General features: G+C 40.0%; 1 protein-coding gene across 4 annotated transcripts in view; it reads right to left on the reverse strand.

Moving 5' to 3' along the window:
• The window catches only part of rgs12b (regulator of G protein signaling 12b), a 268,107-nt gene that overhangs the window by 159,670 nt on the left and 88,142 nt on the right, over positions 1–20,295 (reverse strand). For all 4 annotated transcript variants that reach the window (XR_011358479.1, XM_069941849.1, XM_069941829.1 and 1 more), the window contains exon 3: positions 16,614–16,733. Coding sequence is in view for 3 of the 4 variants with exons in the window: in XM_069941849.1 (XP_069797950.1) it covers positions 16,614–16,733 (120 nt within the window). In the remaining variant the exon portion in view is untranslated. The remainder of the gene's footprint in view (positions 1–16,613; positions 16,734–20,295) is intronic.

Genomic DNA, 20,295 nt, shown 5'->3' on the forward strand with positions numbered 1-20,295 from the left:
CGGATATTCTTTTTCAAACCAAATAAATTGGGCTTGTTAAGAATTTACATAAGGTAGGCAGATCATTATATTTTTGCCTTAAAACAGTTTTTAAAAATATGCTTATTGTTAAGAAATACAGTGGTTGCAAAACTGATTGAAGTTAATCATTAACTAGGACTTTCCACTGGTTTTGGAAACATTAATTTTTAAACAGAAAATCTCATGTTCTGATCTTTTTCCTTCTTGTTATTTACAAGTTCAGCTTTGACAAATATATGCACATTAGTTGTTGTTGCTATATTTATAACTTTTAAGTTTAAATCTTCAACCTTCACAGCAGATTATTTACTAAAATATTACAACAGGGCACATATTTTATGCCCTGCCCAATGCGAGCAAAGTTTTACTTACCTGACTATCTGTGAAATAATTCTCCATTAACTGTGTGGTTTTCAGAAAATGCCCTTGGCATATATCCCAGGACATAGACTTCTTCAAAATACTATTTAATACCAGTGTCTGATTTTTTTAAAACGTTAAGTGAAAAAATATTTCTGCTTGTACCATCTTTCCACCTTCCTGTGTTTGTTCACGCGCTCTCCAAACTAAATACTATTTCTCCGGCTACCCACTGCCTCAGCATGTTAAATGCCTTCAGGCTGCAGAACAAAGTTGAACAAGCACACTCAGAAAAAGGAAATCTTTAACAGGGAAGATATCCTGTCACTGTGGAATTTCAAAATCTTTTGAGTGCAACAAAATCCTGGGGAAACAAAATGAAACGTGCTGTTTTTATTATGTCCTGTTAGAATTAATTGAGCAGTTTATCTGTAGACTTCAATACTCTAGTGTTAATAAAAAGCAATTTATAAAATTAAACACTCGCCAATTGTGTAGTGTTCAGTGAAATAATGTTCAATTCAGAAGTGAAAAGTCAGGTCAAACATGCATGAACAGCCCGGTAAGAAGCAACAATTCATGAAGAAATATTTAATGAAATACCCATCAGATGTAAAATGTGTTTGCTGATGCATTTTGTGGTTTAAAAATTAATTTTCTTAAGTTGAGTTGACTTATGCTTCAATTATTATCGTAAAAGCAGAGTAAAGGGAACTAGAAGGAAAAAATTGAATAAATAAAACACTTGAAAACCAAATTGATTCAATAGCTTGAACCACACAAGTGAACAGAAACAGCATAATGACATTAAAAAGATACAGAGGGAGCTAAAATCAGCAGTTCCCCAAAACTTGTGCTGGCCCGTAATTACCCTGAGCCTATTCAGTACTCGAGATGGCAGAGGCCGACAGCATCGAGTCCACGCTGCTGAAGATCCAGCTGCGCTGTGTGGGTCACGTCTCCAGAATGGAGGACCATCGCCTTCCCAAGGTCGTGTTATGTGGCGAGCTCTCCGCTGGCCACCGAGACAGGTGCACCAAAGAAGAGGGACAAGGACTGCCTAAAGAAATCTCTTGGTGCCTGCCCCATTGACCACCGCCAGTGGGCTGATCTCGCCTCCAACCGTGCATCTTGGCGCCTCACAGTTCGGCGGGCAGCAACCTCCTTTGAAGAAGACCGCAGAGCCCACCTCACTGACAAAAGGCAAAGGAGGAAAAACCCAACACCCAACCCCAACCCACCAATTTTCCCCTGCAGCCGCTGCAACCGTGTCTGCCTGTCCCGTGTCGGACTTGTCAGCCACCAACGAGCCTGCAGCTGACGTGGACTTTTACCCCCTCCATAAATCTTCGTCCGCGAAGCCAAGCCAAAGAAAAAAAATTCAGTGTAATGCAGGCAACATGCAACTTCTGTTGTCTTCTAATTGTAGTCATGGCACTCTTGTTTAGTTTGATGTCTCAGGAAGACGATTCTCACAAATGTCTTGATCTAATTAATGACAGCCTGTGCTTCTTAGAATGCCCTGTGATTTTAACAGGTGTTGGCACATAACTAAAGCTGAAGCCAACTGGACAAATTGAAATATAACACAAAAGGAAAGAGAAGAAACCTTTGGTTAAGAAAAGCAGTTCTGAAGTCCTTGGTAGAAAGTGTGAAAGAAGTCTGTGCTATTTATGACTCAGATTGGCAGCTTATGGAAGAACATCATAAAATGCTTGGTGTGCAGGAAGGACGGCCAGAAAACGCACACTTAATATCACGTGGCAAAGAACCGACCAGAATTAATTTGGCATGAAGCTTTATACAGAAGTTGCAGCCCTTCCTTTCCAGAAGTGAAGTGGGGGCTAATTCTCATTGCATGCTTGCAAGGTTCAAGCCATCCTGCATCATTTCAAGGCCAATTTTAATTCCAATATATCACATCCACCCAGTATCTCAGTTGTGCAGTGGAAGACTGCTCTCAGCAAGGCTGCGAATGACAGAGCAGAAAACCTTGCAGACTGTCCTCCAACACTACTAAAGTTTCATCACAGGATAAGACATTGACTCTATGGACCATGAATGTGTGTCCTTTCTCAAAACATTAGTTTGATCGCCCAGCACTTACACTCAACCAGTGCCCAATATGATTGCCTGTTTGCAGTCATGCCAGGATTATCCAGAACACAGCTCATGAAATGAAACATCACCCCAAGATTTGCCCTGTCGCATCCCCCAACAACTTTGTCATATGAAGATTCAAGAGAGTGCTGAGGGCAAGAAAGGGCCACGAAAGGATTTGGGTGCTGAAGCCTTCCTGATCATATCGGAGGTTTGGATGTGGAGCTTAGGTTGTCGATGGTTTGAACTGGAGTCTGTGCAGCTGCAGAGGATGAAAGGGTACTGGAAGCGAATCCATGGACACTCAATATCTCTCAAGGGACTCTTTTTTGCTTCTCTTTCTCCCATTGTTTGAGGCACTAGGTAATGCTCATGGTGACTCTTCGTTTGGCTTATAGCTGACAAAAATTTAGGTATATTTAGGGGGAGACGGCCGGGCAGCCAAGGAACCGGCGCTTGGGGGAGATGGCTGGGCAGCCGAGAGACCGATGCTTGGGGGAGACAGCCGGGCGACTGGAAGGGGGTGGGGGTGGATACGGCCGCATAATTTGGATGTGCTTTCCAAGATCCAATCTGTTCAACCTTTTCAACAAAAGAAATCTATCCATATCAGGAATCATCTTAACAAACCCTCTGAATTGTCTCCAATGACAGGAAACCTTACTCAAGTGGACCCAAACTGTAGATAGTTGTCTTGAGGTGGCCTCGGGAGTGCTTTCTATAGTTGTGGAAAAACTTCCTTCCTTTTATACTTTAGCTCTTTTGATAGAAAAGCAAGCAGTCCATTGGATTTCTGGAATGCCTGTTGTACCTGTATGATAGGTTTCTGTGCTTCATGTTCGAGAATCTCTGGCTGAGATCCTCCAGCATTATGGTGTGTTTTTACGACAATCACAGTATCTGCAGACTTTCATGCTTCACTAAGAATCTTCAAATCACTTTGTCCTGTAGCTTTCTGTCAGCGATTTTCACTTAAATAATTTTTTTCATCTCAAAAATACTTAAATGGTACCTTAAAATATGTTGATGCCAATTAAAAAACATTATGCAAGCAGTCCTTGATAAATTGTTATTTTATACTCTGTTATATTATTTTCTTCAGATTTTCAGTACACAGCAGGAAAGTTGAAAACAATCAAAGATAAAAAATGAAATTTTAATCGTTTCAGACTGCAGAATTTTCAATAATCATGTGACATTCAACTGCCATTTCACATATCAGTGACAAATTCCTGTTTTGACTTTTCAAATTTACTGCTTATTTGATGTTGATGAAAATATCAAACAAATGGGATTGTGAAACAATACTGAAACATCGACTGTCTATTGCTGTCTTTCCTGCAGGTCAGTGACCCACACAGGCTGCGGGCTGCTGGCAACATGGTTGAAGGACCTACATGGGCTGTGGGTTGTTGGCGACTTGTGGTTAAAGGACCCACACAGGCTGCGGGCAATGTGGTTGTAGGACCTACATGGGCTGCAGGCTGCTGGAGATTGGCTCATGGGAACCAAGTATCGGAACTGGGATTCAAGAGAGTGCTGAGGGCAAGAAAGGGCCACGAAAGGATTTGGGTGCTGAAGCCTTCCTGATCATATCGGAGGTTTGGATGTGGAGCTTAGGTTGTCGATGGTTTGAACTGGAGTCTGTGCAGCTGCAGAGGATGAAAGGGTACTGGAGGCGAATCCATGGACACTCAATATCTCTCAAGGGACTCTTTTTTGCTTCTCTTTCTCCCATTGTTTGAGGCACTGGGTAATGCTCATGGTGACTCTTCGTTTGCCTTATAGCTGACAAAAATTTAGGTATATTTAGGGGGAGACGGCCGGGCAGCCAAGGAACCGGCGCTTGGGGGAGATGGCTGGGCAGCCGAGGGACCGATGCTTGGGGGAGACAGCCGGGCGTCTGGAAGGGGGTGGGGGTGGATACGGCAGCATAATTTGGATGTGCTTTGCAAGATCCAGAAAAATCCGAAATTTGGAACACACTGTCCCTCAAGGGTTCCAGATAAAGGATCGTGTACCTGTACAAACCAGTCTCTCTTTATCCAATACAACTAGCAGAAATTAGGCAGATTTTTTTCAGCAGAAATATACATAAAGGAATGCGCTGCTTAACGTCCACGAAACATTCTGTGTAAATGGGCATTATGCGATGTGCAAACATCATATTACTGTCTACACTTAGCAAAACTATATCGCATACTGAACTTATGATAAACTGCCTAATTTTTTAAAACTTTTATTGAAACACTTTCTTAGCCTATATCACACACAATTTAACAAAGAGGATCAGGATCATCCACATCACTGTTCTCAACTTCCTCATAGTGTTCCACTGGAAGAGTTTCAGGTCGAATAACCTCCATCTGCAATGCGTGAAGGACCTGGTTGAGGCTCTTCTTGGAGAGATGTCAGCTTCTTCAGGAATATATCCAGTGTTGTTTGCCAAGTTTGCTTTTTCTTTTCTACATATGCAGCAAACACTGCATGAGCATTCCCCTCTATCAGTGAAAAGCATTCAGTGTTTGGGTCCATCTCTTCATCAAGCTGTTAAGGTCTACAAAGAATTTGGCTAACCCCTGTTAAGAAGATCGCGGACCTGGGACGCACCGCGCATGCCCAGCAGTGCTGAGGCCCGCGTATGCGTGTCTTCTGACGCACTGCCTCGGGCCTCCGCGCCGCCGAGACCCACAGCGATGTCACGCACTGGGCCCGACGCTGCAGACTCCGGAAACTCTGCAGCACACTCGACATCGCGAGCATGCTGATCGAGATAAGAAGAAATAATTGGAAGCCTGGCGCCATCTTGCGAAGGCGCCGGGGTAATACTTAAGCGAGCTGGAGTACGTTGATGCTTGGGTAACTGTCCAGTTGATTCCATGGATTCCACTTGGGAAGTAGGCCTCAATTCTTCAGTACTCTTAAAAGGAAGTTTCTTCTGATTCTGTGCTTTCGACATCTTTGTATTAGCAGCCATTTTAGTCTTTTAACATTCAGACAACTTCAAAACAAATTTTCAAGACTTTTTAAAATTCTTTAATTCAGATATTTGTTAGTCCAACTGGGGGAAGATGGAATTACCCTTCTTCCTTTGCCATCAGGCCATGCCCCAAGTTCAGTTAGAAATCCTGATTGGAGAACAAGACGTAGCAGACATAACCAGAACTGAAGAAGAAGAAAAGGAAATTGTAGAAGGAGGGGTTAGCCAAATTCTTTGTAGACCTTAATAGCTTGCTGTCAGTGAAGTTGTTCGGCAATGGGCTGATCACGTCGGGAATGGGTCTGTAGGTATGCAGACCAGAAGTAAAGTGACTAAATCGTTGGTGGAATTAAAAGAGCAGCAAGGGAAAGCCTCTCTGCAAACTGAAGCTATGGAAGAAGAATCATTGATTGTTACTGAAGTGATAGAAGGTCGGCCTCAAGGAGAGACTCGTGAAACTACTTTAGATGCTGTTTTTACAATTTTGGAATCTATAGCTCATCAAATGGGTGATATGTCAACACAAATGTCCACTCAGATTGATAATGGATTTATGAACATGACTGAAAAAAATGAATAATATTTGTGAGGAAGTCTCTTCTGTTAAGAAAGATATTTCTGTTGTTAAAACTGATGTCAATAGATGTTTGAATATGGTGGATACAGTTCAAGACAATTTTAAGAAAATGGAAGGTGCCTTTCAAGTCCGTAGAGAACAAGTGGAACGTAATAAAGAAAAAACAGAAAAAGTGGAAGATTCTTTTGTTGGATGGGAAATTCAGAAGAAGGACTTATTGAAGAAGATAGACTCCTTGGAAAACCAAAGTCGCCGGAATAATGTCAAAATAGTGGGAATTCCGGAAGGAATTGAGGGTTCGGATCCAATTGGGATTGGAATTTTTTCCAGAAGGTTTGGAATTAGATAGGGCACATAGAGCTTTGAGAAGTAAACCATACCCAGGCCAACCTCCATGAGCTGTTTTGATTCGTTGTCTACGGTATCAAGACAGGGAAACCATCTTGTGAGTTGCGGTCCAAAATGGACCTAGATATCAATATCCATTGATGGTACAGGGAAATAAGGTTTTCTTTTACCCGGATTTAAGTCAAGAAATTATTAAAAGGCGTAAAGAATTCAACTCTGCTAAAGAGGTGCTTTGGAGGAAGGGTTACAAATTTTCTTTTAGATACCCTGCAGTTTTGAAGATTTTTTATGGTAATTTCCAATCATAGTTTTTTGAGAGTGATCGTGATGCTTTAATTTCTGCCAATTCTTTGCCAGACACGGCGACTGAAAGGCATTCTTCACCTAAGAGGAAGACATCTGATAAGAAGAATGGAAATGGGAATGGGAAGACAAATATGTCAAAGAGTTTGATTCATATTGATGATCCGGAACAAGCCTTGGGATTGAATTCATTGGGGCTGTGAACTGATTTAGATTTATACTTTTGTAAGTCCGGTTGGGGGGATGGACATCGCTGAAGCTTTTGGAAGTCATACGCGACCTGTGGTGGAGGGGGGAGTTTATTTCTTTCCACACCCAGTTAAGTGGGGAGTTACTACTTTTGTAGTTTCTACTTATTTCTAAAAAAACTTTTTCCTATTTTTGTGTAATCTTTATTTTGTTTGGGGGGGTTGATTAATTTAGGGGCTATTTGGCAAGGGGAGCTTCATTTTATTTTATTGAGGAGAGGGTTTTTTTGTAGACTGAAGGAATAGAGGGGCAGGGTTTAATCGTTAAAACAATGTCTAGTTTGTATTTTGCAACATTTAATGTTCAGGGCTTAAACAACCCAATTAAGTGTAAACGTGTTTTAGCTTATATAAAAAAAGATGAAAGTCGATATTGCTTTTTGCAGGAAACTCATTTAACTGAAAAAGAACATTTAAAATTGAAGAGAGACGATTGGTCATGTAATTTCATCTTCTTTTAATTCAAAAGCATGAGGAGTGGCGATTTGGATTCACAAGAAAATACCATTTGAACTTGAATCTTTGATGGAAACAGCTGGTCGAATTTTAATGATTAATTGCAAGTTGTTTGCCGAGTCGTAGTCTTTGTTGAATGTGTATGGGCCTAATGACGATGAACAATTTGTGTCTGAAGTTTTTTTAACTCTGAGTCAAGCTAAAGAAAATAATTTGATTGGGGGAGATTTCAATTGTGTATTAGACCCATTATTGGATAAATCTCCAAAAATTTTGAAAAAATCAAAAGCAGCGGTCCAATTGGTTTCCTTGATGAAAGATTCAAATTTGATAGAGGTTTGGAAAAGGTTAAATCCAACTGAGAAAGATTTTTCATTTTATTTTCCGCGTCATGATTCATTTTCAAGGATTGATTTATTTTTGGCATCAGCACATTTGCAATCTTGTTTTACTCAAGCTGAATACAAGAGTAGAATAATTTCTAACCATTCATTATTATTTATTTCTTGTGTTGGGCTGGAAGTTACTCAATCAACTTTTCGGAGGAGGTTTAATGCAATGTTATTGAAAATACTGGAATTTGTAAATTTATTAAGGATCAAATTGCTTCTTTTCTGGATTTGAATAGGAATACAATTCAGAGTAATTTTACTTTATTGGATGCTTTGAAGGCGTTTTTACGTGGTCAAATTATTAGCTATGCAACAAAAGAAGAAATTTTTGGCCGAGAGTCAGTTATTGGAAAAACAGATAGTTGATTTGGAAAAAGAATTTCAGAGAAATTGTACAGAGGATAATAAGGCAGTTTTAACTAAATTGACGCTACGATACATTACATATCAATATGAACGTTTGATTCAAAGATCTAAGCAACATTATTATGAGTTAGGGGATAGAGCTCAAAGTTCTAGCACGGCATTTGAAAATAGAACAAGCATCAAGAATTATTAATGCTGTGAGGAAAGATAATTCAGTTACTTTTAAACCTCAGGAAATTAATGACCAATTTTTATCATTTTATCAGAAATTATATACTTCTGAGGAAGTTCAAGATGATGGTTCCATTGAATCTTTTTTGTCAGATTTAAACTTGCCAATATTAGGGGAAGATGATGTGAGGAAATTGGACTCTCCTTTTACGGATTTAGAAAAAAAGGAGGTTATTCAACAAATGCCTAATGGGAAGTCTCCAGGAGATGATGGGTTTATTTTTGAATTTTATAAAGTTCTTTATAATGATTTGTTTCCTCTATTTATGGATGTTCTTCAGCAGGTAACACAAGAACAAGCTTTACCAGATTGGTGTTTGAGTGCAATAATAACGGTTGTACCAAAAAAAGACAGAGACCCTTTGTATGTTGCTTTATATTGGCCAATTTCTTTATTAAAAGCTTATAAAATAATAGTGAAATTATTGGCAAACAGACTTCGTAGTATTTACCTCAATTGGTACATGTAGATCAATTTTCATTAAAAATAGGTAAGCCTCTGATAATATTCTTAGAGTAATTTCGCTGATCAATGCATCACGTCAGCAACCCAACCTACCAATGGTAGTTGCTCGAGATGCTGAAAAAGTTTTTGATCGGGTTGAATTAAATTTTTTAAAGTCTTGGAGAAATACAAGTTTGGACCCTTTTTTATTGGTTGAGTAAAGGCACTATACTCAGTTGCTCGGGTGGCGACAAATGGTCAAAACTCTTCGTTTTTAAATTATTGTGTTCAACTCGACAAGGTTGTCCCTTGTCACCAGCTCTATTTGCGTTGGTCATCGAACCATTAGCTCAAGCTATTAGGCAGAATGATAATATTAGAGGTATAAGGATAGCAGACGATGAATATAAGATTAATCTATTTGGTGATCATGTTTTGATATATTTAACTAATCCGGAACGATCTTTAATTTATTTGCAAGAATGTTTCGAACAATTGTCAGGATATAAAGTGAATTGGGTTAAAAGTGAAATTTTACCAATTTCTGAGGCAAATTATGATCAGTGTAGACAAATTACTAAATTTCATTAGACTGATAAAATTAAGTATTTAGGTATAATGATTGATGTAAATGTTCAATCATTTTGTATAATTTAAATTATGTGTTGGGTTTTTTTTCCCTCCTTTATCTTTTGTCAGTGAGGTGGGCTCTGAGGTCTTCTTCAAAGGAGGTTGCTGCCCGCCGAACTGTGAGGCGCCAAGATGCACGGTTTGAGGCGATATCAGGCCACTGGCGGTGGTCAATGTGGCAGGCACCAAGAGATTTCTTTAGGCAGTCCTTGTACCTCTTCTTTGGTGCACCTCTGTCTCGGTGGCCAGTGGAGAGCTCGCCATATAACACGATCTTGGGAAGGCGATGGTCCTCCATTCTGCAGACGTGACCTACCCAGCGCAGTTGGATCTTCAACAGCGTGGATTCGATGCTGTCGGCCTCTGCCATCTCGAGTACTTTGATGTTGGTGATGAAGTCGCTCCAATGAATGTTGAGGATGGAACGGAGACAACGCTGGTGGAAGCGTTCTAAGAGCCATAGGTGATGCCGGTAGAGGACACATGATTCGGAGCAGAACAGGAGTGTGGGTATGACAACGGCTCTGTATACGCTAATCTTTGTAAGGTTTTTCAGTTGGTTGTTTCTCCAGAATCTTTTGTGTAGTCTTCCAAGGGTGCTATTTGCCTTGGCGAGTCTGTTGTCAATCTCGTTGTCGATCCTTGCATCTGATGAAATGGTGCAGCCAAGATAGGTAAACTGGTTGACCGTTTTTAGTTTTGTGTGCCCGATGGAGATGTGGGGGGGCTGGTAGTCATGGTGGGGAGCTGGCTGATGGAGGACCTCAGTTTTCTTCAGGCTGACTTCCAGGCCAAACATTTTGGCAGTTTTCGCAAAACAGGACGTCAAGCGCTGAAGAGCTGGCTCTGAATGGGCAACTAAAGCGGCATCGTCTACAAAGAGTAGTTCACGGACGGTTGCTATTGTGTCTTGGTGTGAGCTTGCAGGCGCCTCAGATTGAAGAGACTGCCATCCGTGCGGTACCGGATGTAAACAGCGTCTTCATTGTTGAGGTCTTTCATGGCTAGTTTCAGCATCATGCTGGAGAAGATTGAAAAGAGGGTTGGTGCAAGAACGCAGCCTTGCTTCACGCCATTGTTAATGGAGAAGGGTTCAGAGAGCTCATTGCTGTATCTGACCCGACCTTGTTGGTTTTCGTGCAGTTGGATAACCATGTTGAGGAACTTTGGGGGGCATCCGATGCGCTCTAGTATTTGCCAAAGCCCTTTCCTACTCACGGTGTCAAAGGCTTTGGTAAGGTCAACAAAGGTGATGTAGAGTCCTTTGTTTTGTTCTCTGCACTTTTCTTGGAGCTGTCTGAGGGCAAAGACCATGTCAGTAGTTCCTATGTTTGCGCGAAAGCCGCACTGTGATTCTGGGAGAACATTTTCGGCGACACTAGGTATTATTCTATTTAGGAGAATCCTAGCGAAGATTTTGCCTGCAATGGAGAGCAGCGTGATTCCCCTGTAGTTTGAGCAGTCTGATTTCTCGCCTTTGTTTTTGTACAGGGTGATGATGATGGCATCACGAAGGTCCTGAGGCAGCTTTCCTTGGTCCCAGCAGAGCTTGAAAAACTCATGCAGTTTGGCATGCAGAGTTTTGCCGCCAGCCTTCCAGTCCTCTGGGGGGATTCCATCCATACCTGCTGCTTTGCCAGTTTTCAGTTGTTCAATTGCCTTATATGTCTCTTCCCGGGTGAGGACCTCATCCAGCTCTAGCCTTAAGGGCTGTTGATGGAGCTGGAGCAGGGCGGAATCTTGGACTGAGCGGTTGGCACTGAAAAGAGATTGGAAGTGTTCTGACCATCGGTTGAGGATGGAGATCTTGTCGCTGAGGAGTACTTTGCCGTCTGAGCTGCGCAGCGGGCTTTGGACCTGGGGTGAGGGGCCGTACACAGCCTTTAGAGCCTCGTAAAAACCCCTGAAGTCGCCAATGTCCGCGCTGAGCTGGGTTCATTTGGCGAGGCTAGTCTACCACTCATTTTGGATCTCCCGGAGTTTGCGCTGAAGATGGCTCTTCCCTGGCCAGGACGGCTTTGCAAAATGAGCCTGGTGGGCAGCTCGCTTCTTTGCAATTATGTCACCGTTAATTAAATTATGTACCATTAATGAGAAAGATCAAAGCTGATTTGATTAAGTGGAAGGATTTACCTTTGTCATTAATAGGCCGAGTAAATTGTATTAAGATGAATATTTTTCTGCCAATTCAGTATCTTTTTCAGTCGATTCCTTGTTTACTTTTGAAATCTTTTTTTCAGGATTTAAATAAAGTAGTACGAGAATTTTTATGGAAGGGAAAACTAGCTAGAGGAGCGATACATAAATTGACTTGGAAATATGCTTTGGGAGGTTTACAATTACCTCATTTTCAAAATTATTATGAAGCAGCTCAATTAAGATTTATTTACTGTATGCTAGCTATTTCATACCTCCCTAATTGGGCTCGGGTCGAATTGGCTGGTTCTTCTGAACCTTATTCACATCAATTTATATTTAAGTGGAATTCTGTTTTATTACAGTGATATAATGTACCGATTTTAAAACATTTGTTAGAGATTTGGACTAAAAGGAATTTATTGATAGGTACGAAAGGTAAAATATCAGTTCAAGCTCCAATATATCAAAATAAATTAATTCCTCTTTCATTGAATAATAGATTTTTAAGGGAATGGCAGATTAAAGGAATAAAGTTGTTGCAGGATTGTTTTGAAGAGGGTCAATTTTTATCATTTAATCGACTAAGAGAGAAATTTGGAATTCCAGTGAATTCGTTATTTGTGTATTATCAAATTAGAGCATTAGTGAAAGATAATTTTAGAAGAGAAATTGAAAATATCTAAGTTAATGAAATTTGAGTTTATGATATTTCATTCATTAAATAAGGGTTTTATTTCTAAGATGTATGTGTTGTTGCAAGACACTATGGATAAAATAAATTTAGATAAATCTAGGATTAAATTGGAAAATTACTTAATTTGTGATATTAATCAGGCCGATTGGGAGATTATGTGTTTTGATGGTGTGACTAAATTGCTTAATGTAAGATAATAGTATGGTTAATTATAATTTTTTGCACCAGTTGTATCTAACCCCTGAGAAATTGAAAAAAAATATGGATTTAGTAATTCAGAGTTACGTTTTAGATGTGGATTATGTATAGGAACATTTTTACATTCAGTTTGGTTGTGTGATAAGGTTCAATCATTTTGGCATAAAATTAGGGAATTTCTTCAAAAATTGTTTAAGATCCAATTTTTGTTAGATCCAAAAAAAATTTTGTTGGGTTGCACTGCCCCATTTATTGATTTGGGGTTAGTTAAGTTTCAGACAGCATTTCTTCATTTAGTATTGGCTGTAGCACGTAAATGTGTTGCAATTTCATGGAAAGATGAGGTTGAGGTAAATGTAACTTATTGGCATAATGAGTTGAGGTCATTATGGAGAAAATAACATACAACTTGCATGATAATTACAACTTTTTTATTAAGATGTGGTCGCCTTATTTGAAAAGTATGAGTTGAGTAATATCTTAAATTGTTGTATGCGTTTCTTTTATTTTCTTAATGCTTCCCTTGTAGAGTTTGCTGAGGGTAGGGGAGGGTTAGTTGTAGCTTTCATTTTTATATTACGAACTTTGTAAGTTTTTATTTTGAAAATATTAAATAAATTTTTTTTAAAAAAAGGATTTCTAACTGAACTTCATTATAAGAGTGTGTGTATATTTATACATGTATGTATATATATATATATATATTTGTGTCAATAGATGTGTATCTATGTATATGTTATTGTGATAAGAGTATATAGATATGTTTTTGGGAGATAAATTTGGTAAGGTTTGTTAGAGAAGGTCACATACAAAAACTTTAAAACAGATCTTATTTGAAATACTGGAGCTCTGCCCCTTGCTAGACATATCGGCTACACAGCTTTTGCAAGAGCTTTGAAGAGTGCTCAAGAGACTTCACTAATGGATTGTTGTTTACAAGAGGCAACAGATGAAAGATTTTGTTGGAGCCACAGATTGTCTGGAAGAGAACTTGTTGTTCTAAGCGGGTTATGAGGTTTTGCAAGCAGAGAATCAAACAGGCTTTCTCTCAGAGAGAGAGAGAGAGATGTCACTTGTACACTGTTACAGCCAGCCACAGCAGCTGGGACTGGAACAGGACAAGCTGGTAAGTTTGTGGAAAGCCTCATTTTGGAAGACGGCCTGGTCAAAGCCCTTGTGGTTCATGCAAGAAGAGAGGACTGGCTATCTAATGTTTCACTTGGAATAAGGGAAACAAAAATAAATTCTGTGGTGACCTGAAAGAAAGAGGTTGTAATCTGAAGAACCCTGAAGGGGGCAAGTTTCATCAGCAAGGCACTGGAGAGGCTGATTAAAAAGGAATCAGGTGTGGATGTCCTGGAACAACACATCTCTCTCTGAAAACCGACAAGAACCTTCCTGAGCGGTAACCATTTACCTTTCAAGCACCAAAGCCTAGTGAAGATCAATAAATATTAAATTCTGTGGACAATATAAGAATTGCCTGCAACCAGTGAACTTGGAGGAATGAGAAGTGAGATTGGATTGTAAACCAAAGAACTTTTCTGAATTTAGACACACATTACATAAGTCAATAATGATAATTTAGAGTTTGATTCTATTTTCATGTTTAAAGATAATTAAAAGCAACTTTTGTTTAAGTAACCATTTGTCTTGGTGAATATCTATTGCTGGGTTTTGGGGTCCTCTGGGCTCGTAACAATGTGTGTGTGTGTGTGTGTGTGTGTGTGTGTGTGTGTGTGTGTGTGTGTGTGTGTGTGTGTGCGCGCGCGCTCGTGCATATACATATATATACACACACACCCACACACGTGTGTCTGTGTATACAGGAATAATATATACACACACACACACACACACACACAAGTGTGTGAGCGCGCATGTGACAGTACAACTCCGATTATCCAAAATGGTTGGGACCAGGCCTATGTCGGATAATTTTTTTTTCGGAGAGCTGGTCATTTTTTTTAAAAAACATCCCAGTAGCAACATCAAATCACTTGCATCCATGTTTGAATAACAACAAACAACAAGGGAAGGCTTTTTAAGCATTAAAATAATGTTTAATTCTCACTAAAAAAAAGGCCATCTGCTGCCGATCACCAAGACGAAACCAACGCTACCGCCGATCACTGAGACAAACCCAACTGCCACCGCCAATGATCCCCAATACAAATCCACTACTGCCGCTGATCCCTGGGGAGACATCTGAGCCAGTGGAACACTCACTGGCAAGTCAGTGGGCTCCTGTCTCCCCGGACGCCGGAGTCCTGACTCTGAATCCTCCCTGAGGCCTACCGCAAACGCACACAGGATAAGTAGGCCATGGGAAGGATTTTCCAGGGTGCCAAAGAGGAAGGGAACAAAGTGGTTAGGAGGGAGGGAGGAACGTCACTGAGCCCGAGGTCCCACTCTTACCCGAGAGCTCGCTCTCTTTGATCATGCCAGGACAACGGATCCTTTGGACTGCCTTTGGCTGGGAGACAGTGGCATGCAGTTTGAGAGGGAGAGTTGGAGAGAAAAGTCAATATACCGTATATGTACTGTATTTTCTATTGTTATTTTAGTGTGACCCGTATATTATTGTATACTTCGATTCGTAGACAGCAGCATCCAATCTTGTACAGTATTAACCTATTTAACCCATATATTACCATGCCAGATACAGTAGGTGAAATACAATACTGTATGTGTACAGTATCTTGGGAATTTAGTCAATACAGGTACGCTACCAAATCCCATATAGCTTTGTTAAATACATCATATGGTGTCCGCACAAGGTCCAAATCACATAATATTCTATTTCACAGAACGAAAGAGAGGGAGAGATGTAAAAAAAAACAGGAATTGGTTTAATTTTAAACACCTAAAGGAGAGCACATGGTATGCCTGACACCTAATGGAGAGGTCACATGGTATGTAAAGAAAACATTGTTTCTCAGATATACTCACCATGGCATCCATCTCTCCTCATCTTCAGAACCACAGTAAATGTCACCTTTACCCTATTCCATTAAAAAGCCTCCAATACTGCATTGATCTGTAATTTGTCTCCTTCCTATATAATCTGTGCACACTGAACACAAGAAAACAGGAGCAGGAGTATATATATATTTATACTTTGGCCCCTCAACTTTGCCTCCAGTCCTGTTCTGTGCCTGTTCCCCATTACCCTCATCTTTCAAATATTTATCTACCTTAAATATATTTATTTATCTTTAACACCCTTGGGAGCAGACAATTCCAGAAATGCACTATCCTTTGAGAGAACAAATTTCTATGCACCTATTTAAATGACCAAGCCTTTATTGTATACTTGTCTCCCCTAGTTCATGATTCTCCCTTTGGTAAAACATCTCAATATCTACTCTGTTAAATACACTTAGGATGCAAGAAGTACATGCTCATACTCTTGAGCCTCTCTTAATTTCTCAACCCTATCATCCCACTGGACTGCCTCAAAGATACTACATCCTTCTTCAGGAAAGGGGACCCAAACTGTGCGTTGTGCAGAGAGAACTAGGGTGAATGGGACCTTTTGGTCGGCATGGGCAAGTTGGGCCTGTTTCCACACTGTATGGCTCTATTTCAAGTATGGCCTTATCAACACCCTGTACAACTGTAACATAACCTCTCTAGAACTTCAACCCCTTTGCAATGAAGGGCAACGTGCTATTTTATGTTAACTACTTGTTGTACCTGCCTAACCTTTTGTCATTCCTACACAGTAATAAACTTCAGTTTCTGCGGTCTTTCTTCATTTAGTTATGCCTTTTGATTCCACTTTCAAAAGTGCATCACACTTCCCCACTTTCATCCAAGTCACTCAATTCACTTATATTCATTTGAAGAATCAAAACGTCATCACAATATGTCCATCCATCTATTTTCGCATTATCATAAAATTGGAAACCTTGTATTTCCTTCTCCAGGTCATTAATGTGAATAACAAACAATTGAAGCTCCTGAGATTTTAATTAAGATTGGACATTCAGAGTGCCCAAGATTTATGGATGAAATTTTGCATTTCTCATCCAGCTTCTTGACCAGAAGCTAAAATCCACTGTCACACTACTTCACTAAGCAAAAGAGTTCTGGCATTTGACGACAAACTTTTAAACTTACTTCCAAGTCATCCAAAGACCGAGTGATACTAAAACGCTTTGACCTTCCAAATGATCTCCTGATTGAAGAGCGTTGGGCAGCTTGTAAGAATCCTACAGAAATTGCAGAAAACTTTGCACTCTGAAAGAAATGAAACAACAAAAAGAATTAGTTTCTTACTGTAACGAGCAAAAATGAAAAGAATGCAGCAGCAGATATGTGTTATATCTAGGAATAAAGCTCAAAGAACCAGGAATCTGCAGACATATTACATCTCCCAGTTTCTGCATGGAATAAAGGAACATTAGACTTTGTGGGAGAAAATGAGATGATGTCCATTGTGTATAAGGTTTCCTTTTCTGACACAATTCCTGGTAATTATCATTTTGGCTGGGTGATACACTCACTTTTTTTTGAGAGTCATTAGTTGAAGTACAGTGCAAAAAATTAAGCTCATAACCAAGGTTGATAAGATGAATCATTACACAGAGGAAGCATTAAACCAAGGCCCTGTGCATGCCAACAATAATGTACTTAATGTAATAAAATGCCAGAAGGACAGGGTTCAAAAGAAAATTGGATCAGAAGGGTTAGAGGGATATGGGACAAGGTCATGAGGAGATTTTGGTCAGCTTTGACAAAAAGGCCAAAGAGCCTATTTCTGTCTTGCAGAACTCCATACTTGGAAAGAATTTCACGGGAGCATTATCAACCAAATCTGATTTCAAACTGCGTAAAGAGCTATCAAGGAAGCTACTAAGGAAAAGACTAGACTTTGAGGATGTAGGAGGAGGAAATTCTAAAACTTATTATTTCAATAGCTGAAGCCACAACAGCCAGATCCTGCATTTATACTGTGGATTATTTCAATTCAGGCCTTAATCAAGAGGCCAGAATCAGAAAAATTATGTTTCATTGTGATAGAGCAGATATCATCCGATGGATGTGACTCAGCTATTTTTTTCCTGTCCATCACTTCTAGTGTGTTTATAATCTTACGTAAAGGTGCCTTCAATCTTTGGAGACAATCTGCTACTTTCACTGTGGTAAACCACTGTTGTATGTTTTTGTCTGGACCGGCACACCCATTGGCCAGCTGTATCTGTGCTCCCCCCACCCCCATAGGCTCCTGTATAAAAGGGACTGTTCCACAGACCCCCTCCTCAGTGCGGGACAGTCGAGCAGAATGGGTGTGCCTTTGTTCTTTAGTGAATAAAAGCTTATTAATTTCTCATCCTCAGTCTTTGAGTAATTGATGGCGCATCATTCACCTTGGTTCATCCTTCAAAATGTTAAATTAATCAAACAAATGGCCTGCAGTGTCCCATAGACTGAAGCCATCAGCCTCAGTTTTCCTCAAGTGAAAAAACCAATGTAGAGAACACATGAATACTTGGAGCTAAAGAACCCTGGGATTAATGATAGAAGATATTTTAAATGAAGACTATTAATCTATGGTCAGCAGGAAACTTATTTCATGGAGTTCTCAAAAAGAGAAGGCAAACTGAATCTAGATGGAAACCATGCAAGAGGATTAAATCAGTCCAACACATTTACCCTTGACACTTTTTTAAATCAACTCTCAAAAATCCAAAAAAAATGAACAGATGGATCACCTAAAACAGAAAGGTGAGCTTGTGCTTAACATTTTCATGCAGCATAATTAATTGCAGAAAGTGTTCAAAAGTCTATATATTTCAAATGTAACACTTTAACTTTTATCGTACTGGAATGGTAGTGATCAAAACTGTGGAATGCTGGGGTGCACACATGCTATTCACAATGCATCAAACAAATTTTATCTGAAACATCTGGATGAAGCACAAGGTACAGGTACACCAGGTGGTGCGGGGTGGTTGAGGGATAAGAACAGGTAATTTACCTAGTTTGTAGCAACCAGCTCAGGAGCTTTATCTGCAAAAATAAAACTGCTTTCCTGCTACATCCATGGGAAACATGGCAAGGGAAAGATGAGCAAATTTTTTTTAATTCAGTTCTATGATGAAGTAGGCATTTTTACATAATACATCTTTGTTCATATTGTACTAGGTGAACAAATCCAGATTTCTATTTTATACAATGCTGTTTAAATTTTATTTACAGCACAGTAGAAGCCAATTCTGGCCATTTAAACCCATGTTGTCCAATTACCTGTACACCCAAATTAACCGACAGCCCCGTACATTTTGAAGCATGGGAAGAAACCGGAGCACCCAGAGGAAACCCACGCACACACACAGAGAGAACATATAAATTCCTTACAGGCAACACCAAATTCGAACTCAGATGTCATACACATTGTACAATGTATATAGGCACCAAAATTCTTACTTGCTGCAGTTGCACAGGTACTTGTAAAGAAAAACTATCATAGTAAACTAATTGAATTAAACTAAAATGGACAATAAATACACAAGGCAGAGAATAAATATTCACAGCAATCCTAGTCCAAAAATGTCAGTTGCAATAATGCAGAGGAGGTTCAAGGGAAATAAACCTGAACCTATAGTGCTGGCCTACATGCTTCTGCACCTTCTCCCTGAAGGTATCAGTGAAAAGAGGTGAAGGCCAGGGTGATGGGGGTACTTTATGAGGCAGCACTTTTCATGGATATCTGCAATGGATGGGAGAACCTATGATGGACCTGGCTCTGCTTGCTACCTTCTGCAGTCCTAGGCACTTGAATTACCAAACCAGGCAGTATACTTTCCACAGTGCCCCATGGAAGTTTGATAGATTATGCGACAACATGCCAAATCTCCTCAGACTCCTTAGGAAATGGAAGCTTCAGAGTGCCTTCTTTACAGTTGCCTCAATTACTGGCTCCAGGAGAGGTCTTCTGAAATAGGGATCCCAGGCACCTGAAGGTTTTGACTCTCTCCACCTCTTTCCCTTCAATGCAGACGGGTGCATGGTCCCTTGGGCTCTGATTCCTAAAATCAACAATAAGGTACTTGGTCTTGGTGGTGGTGAGAGCACGATTGTTGTTCTGGCACCACCCAACCACATTCTTGATCCTATCCTGTTTTCTGATTCTTCATTTGTAGTTTTTCAGCCAACAATAATGGTATCATCAGTGAATTTGAAGATTGAGTTGGAGCTGAACTTGGCTACTTAATCATGGATATGCAAGGAGTAGAAGACAAAGACACAGCCAAGGAGTTGGAGACATTGCTGATCCACAGTGATTGGGGTCTGGCCATTATGATGTCGAGGATCCAGTTGCAGAGTCCAGGTCCTTTGGCTTGGTCATGAGTTTTGCTGATATGATGTAATCAATGAACAGCCTAACATAGGTACTTTTGTGGTCTAGGTAATCAAGGTGCAGAGTGGAAGGCCAGCGAGATGGCATCTACTGTTGACTTGTGATGATAGGTGACCTGAAGTGGGTCCAGGTCATTCTTGAGATAAGAGTTGTTTCGTTTCATAACCAACCCCTCAACATACTTTATCACAGTTGACATCAGTGCCACTGTTTTATAATCAATGAGGCAGATCACCTTATTCTTCTTGGGCAACAAAATGATGGAAGCCCATTTGAACCAGGTGGGACCTCTGTCCGTTGAAAATGTCTCCACAAAAACTCCAGAATAAAGACATGAATTTATTTAAAATTCCTAAATTAGCTCGACATCAAATTCAAGTGAATATCTCATTTAGTAATCACAATTTAAATATTTTTCAAAGCAAGAAAATCAAGAGA

Source organism: Narcine bancroftii, chromosome 1 (assembly GCF_036971445.1).
Source record: "Narcine bancroftii isolate sNarBan1 chromosome 1, sNarBan1.hap1, whole genome shotgun sequence".
In the NCBI taxonomy this organism is placed as follows: Eukaryota; Metazoa; Chordata; class Chondrichthyes; order Torpediniformes; family Narcinidae; genus Narcine; species Narcine bancroftii.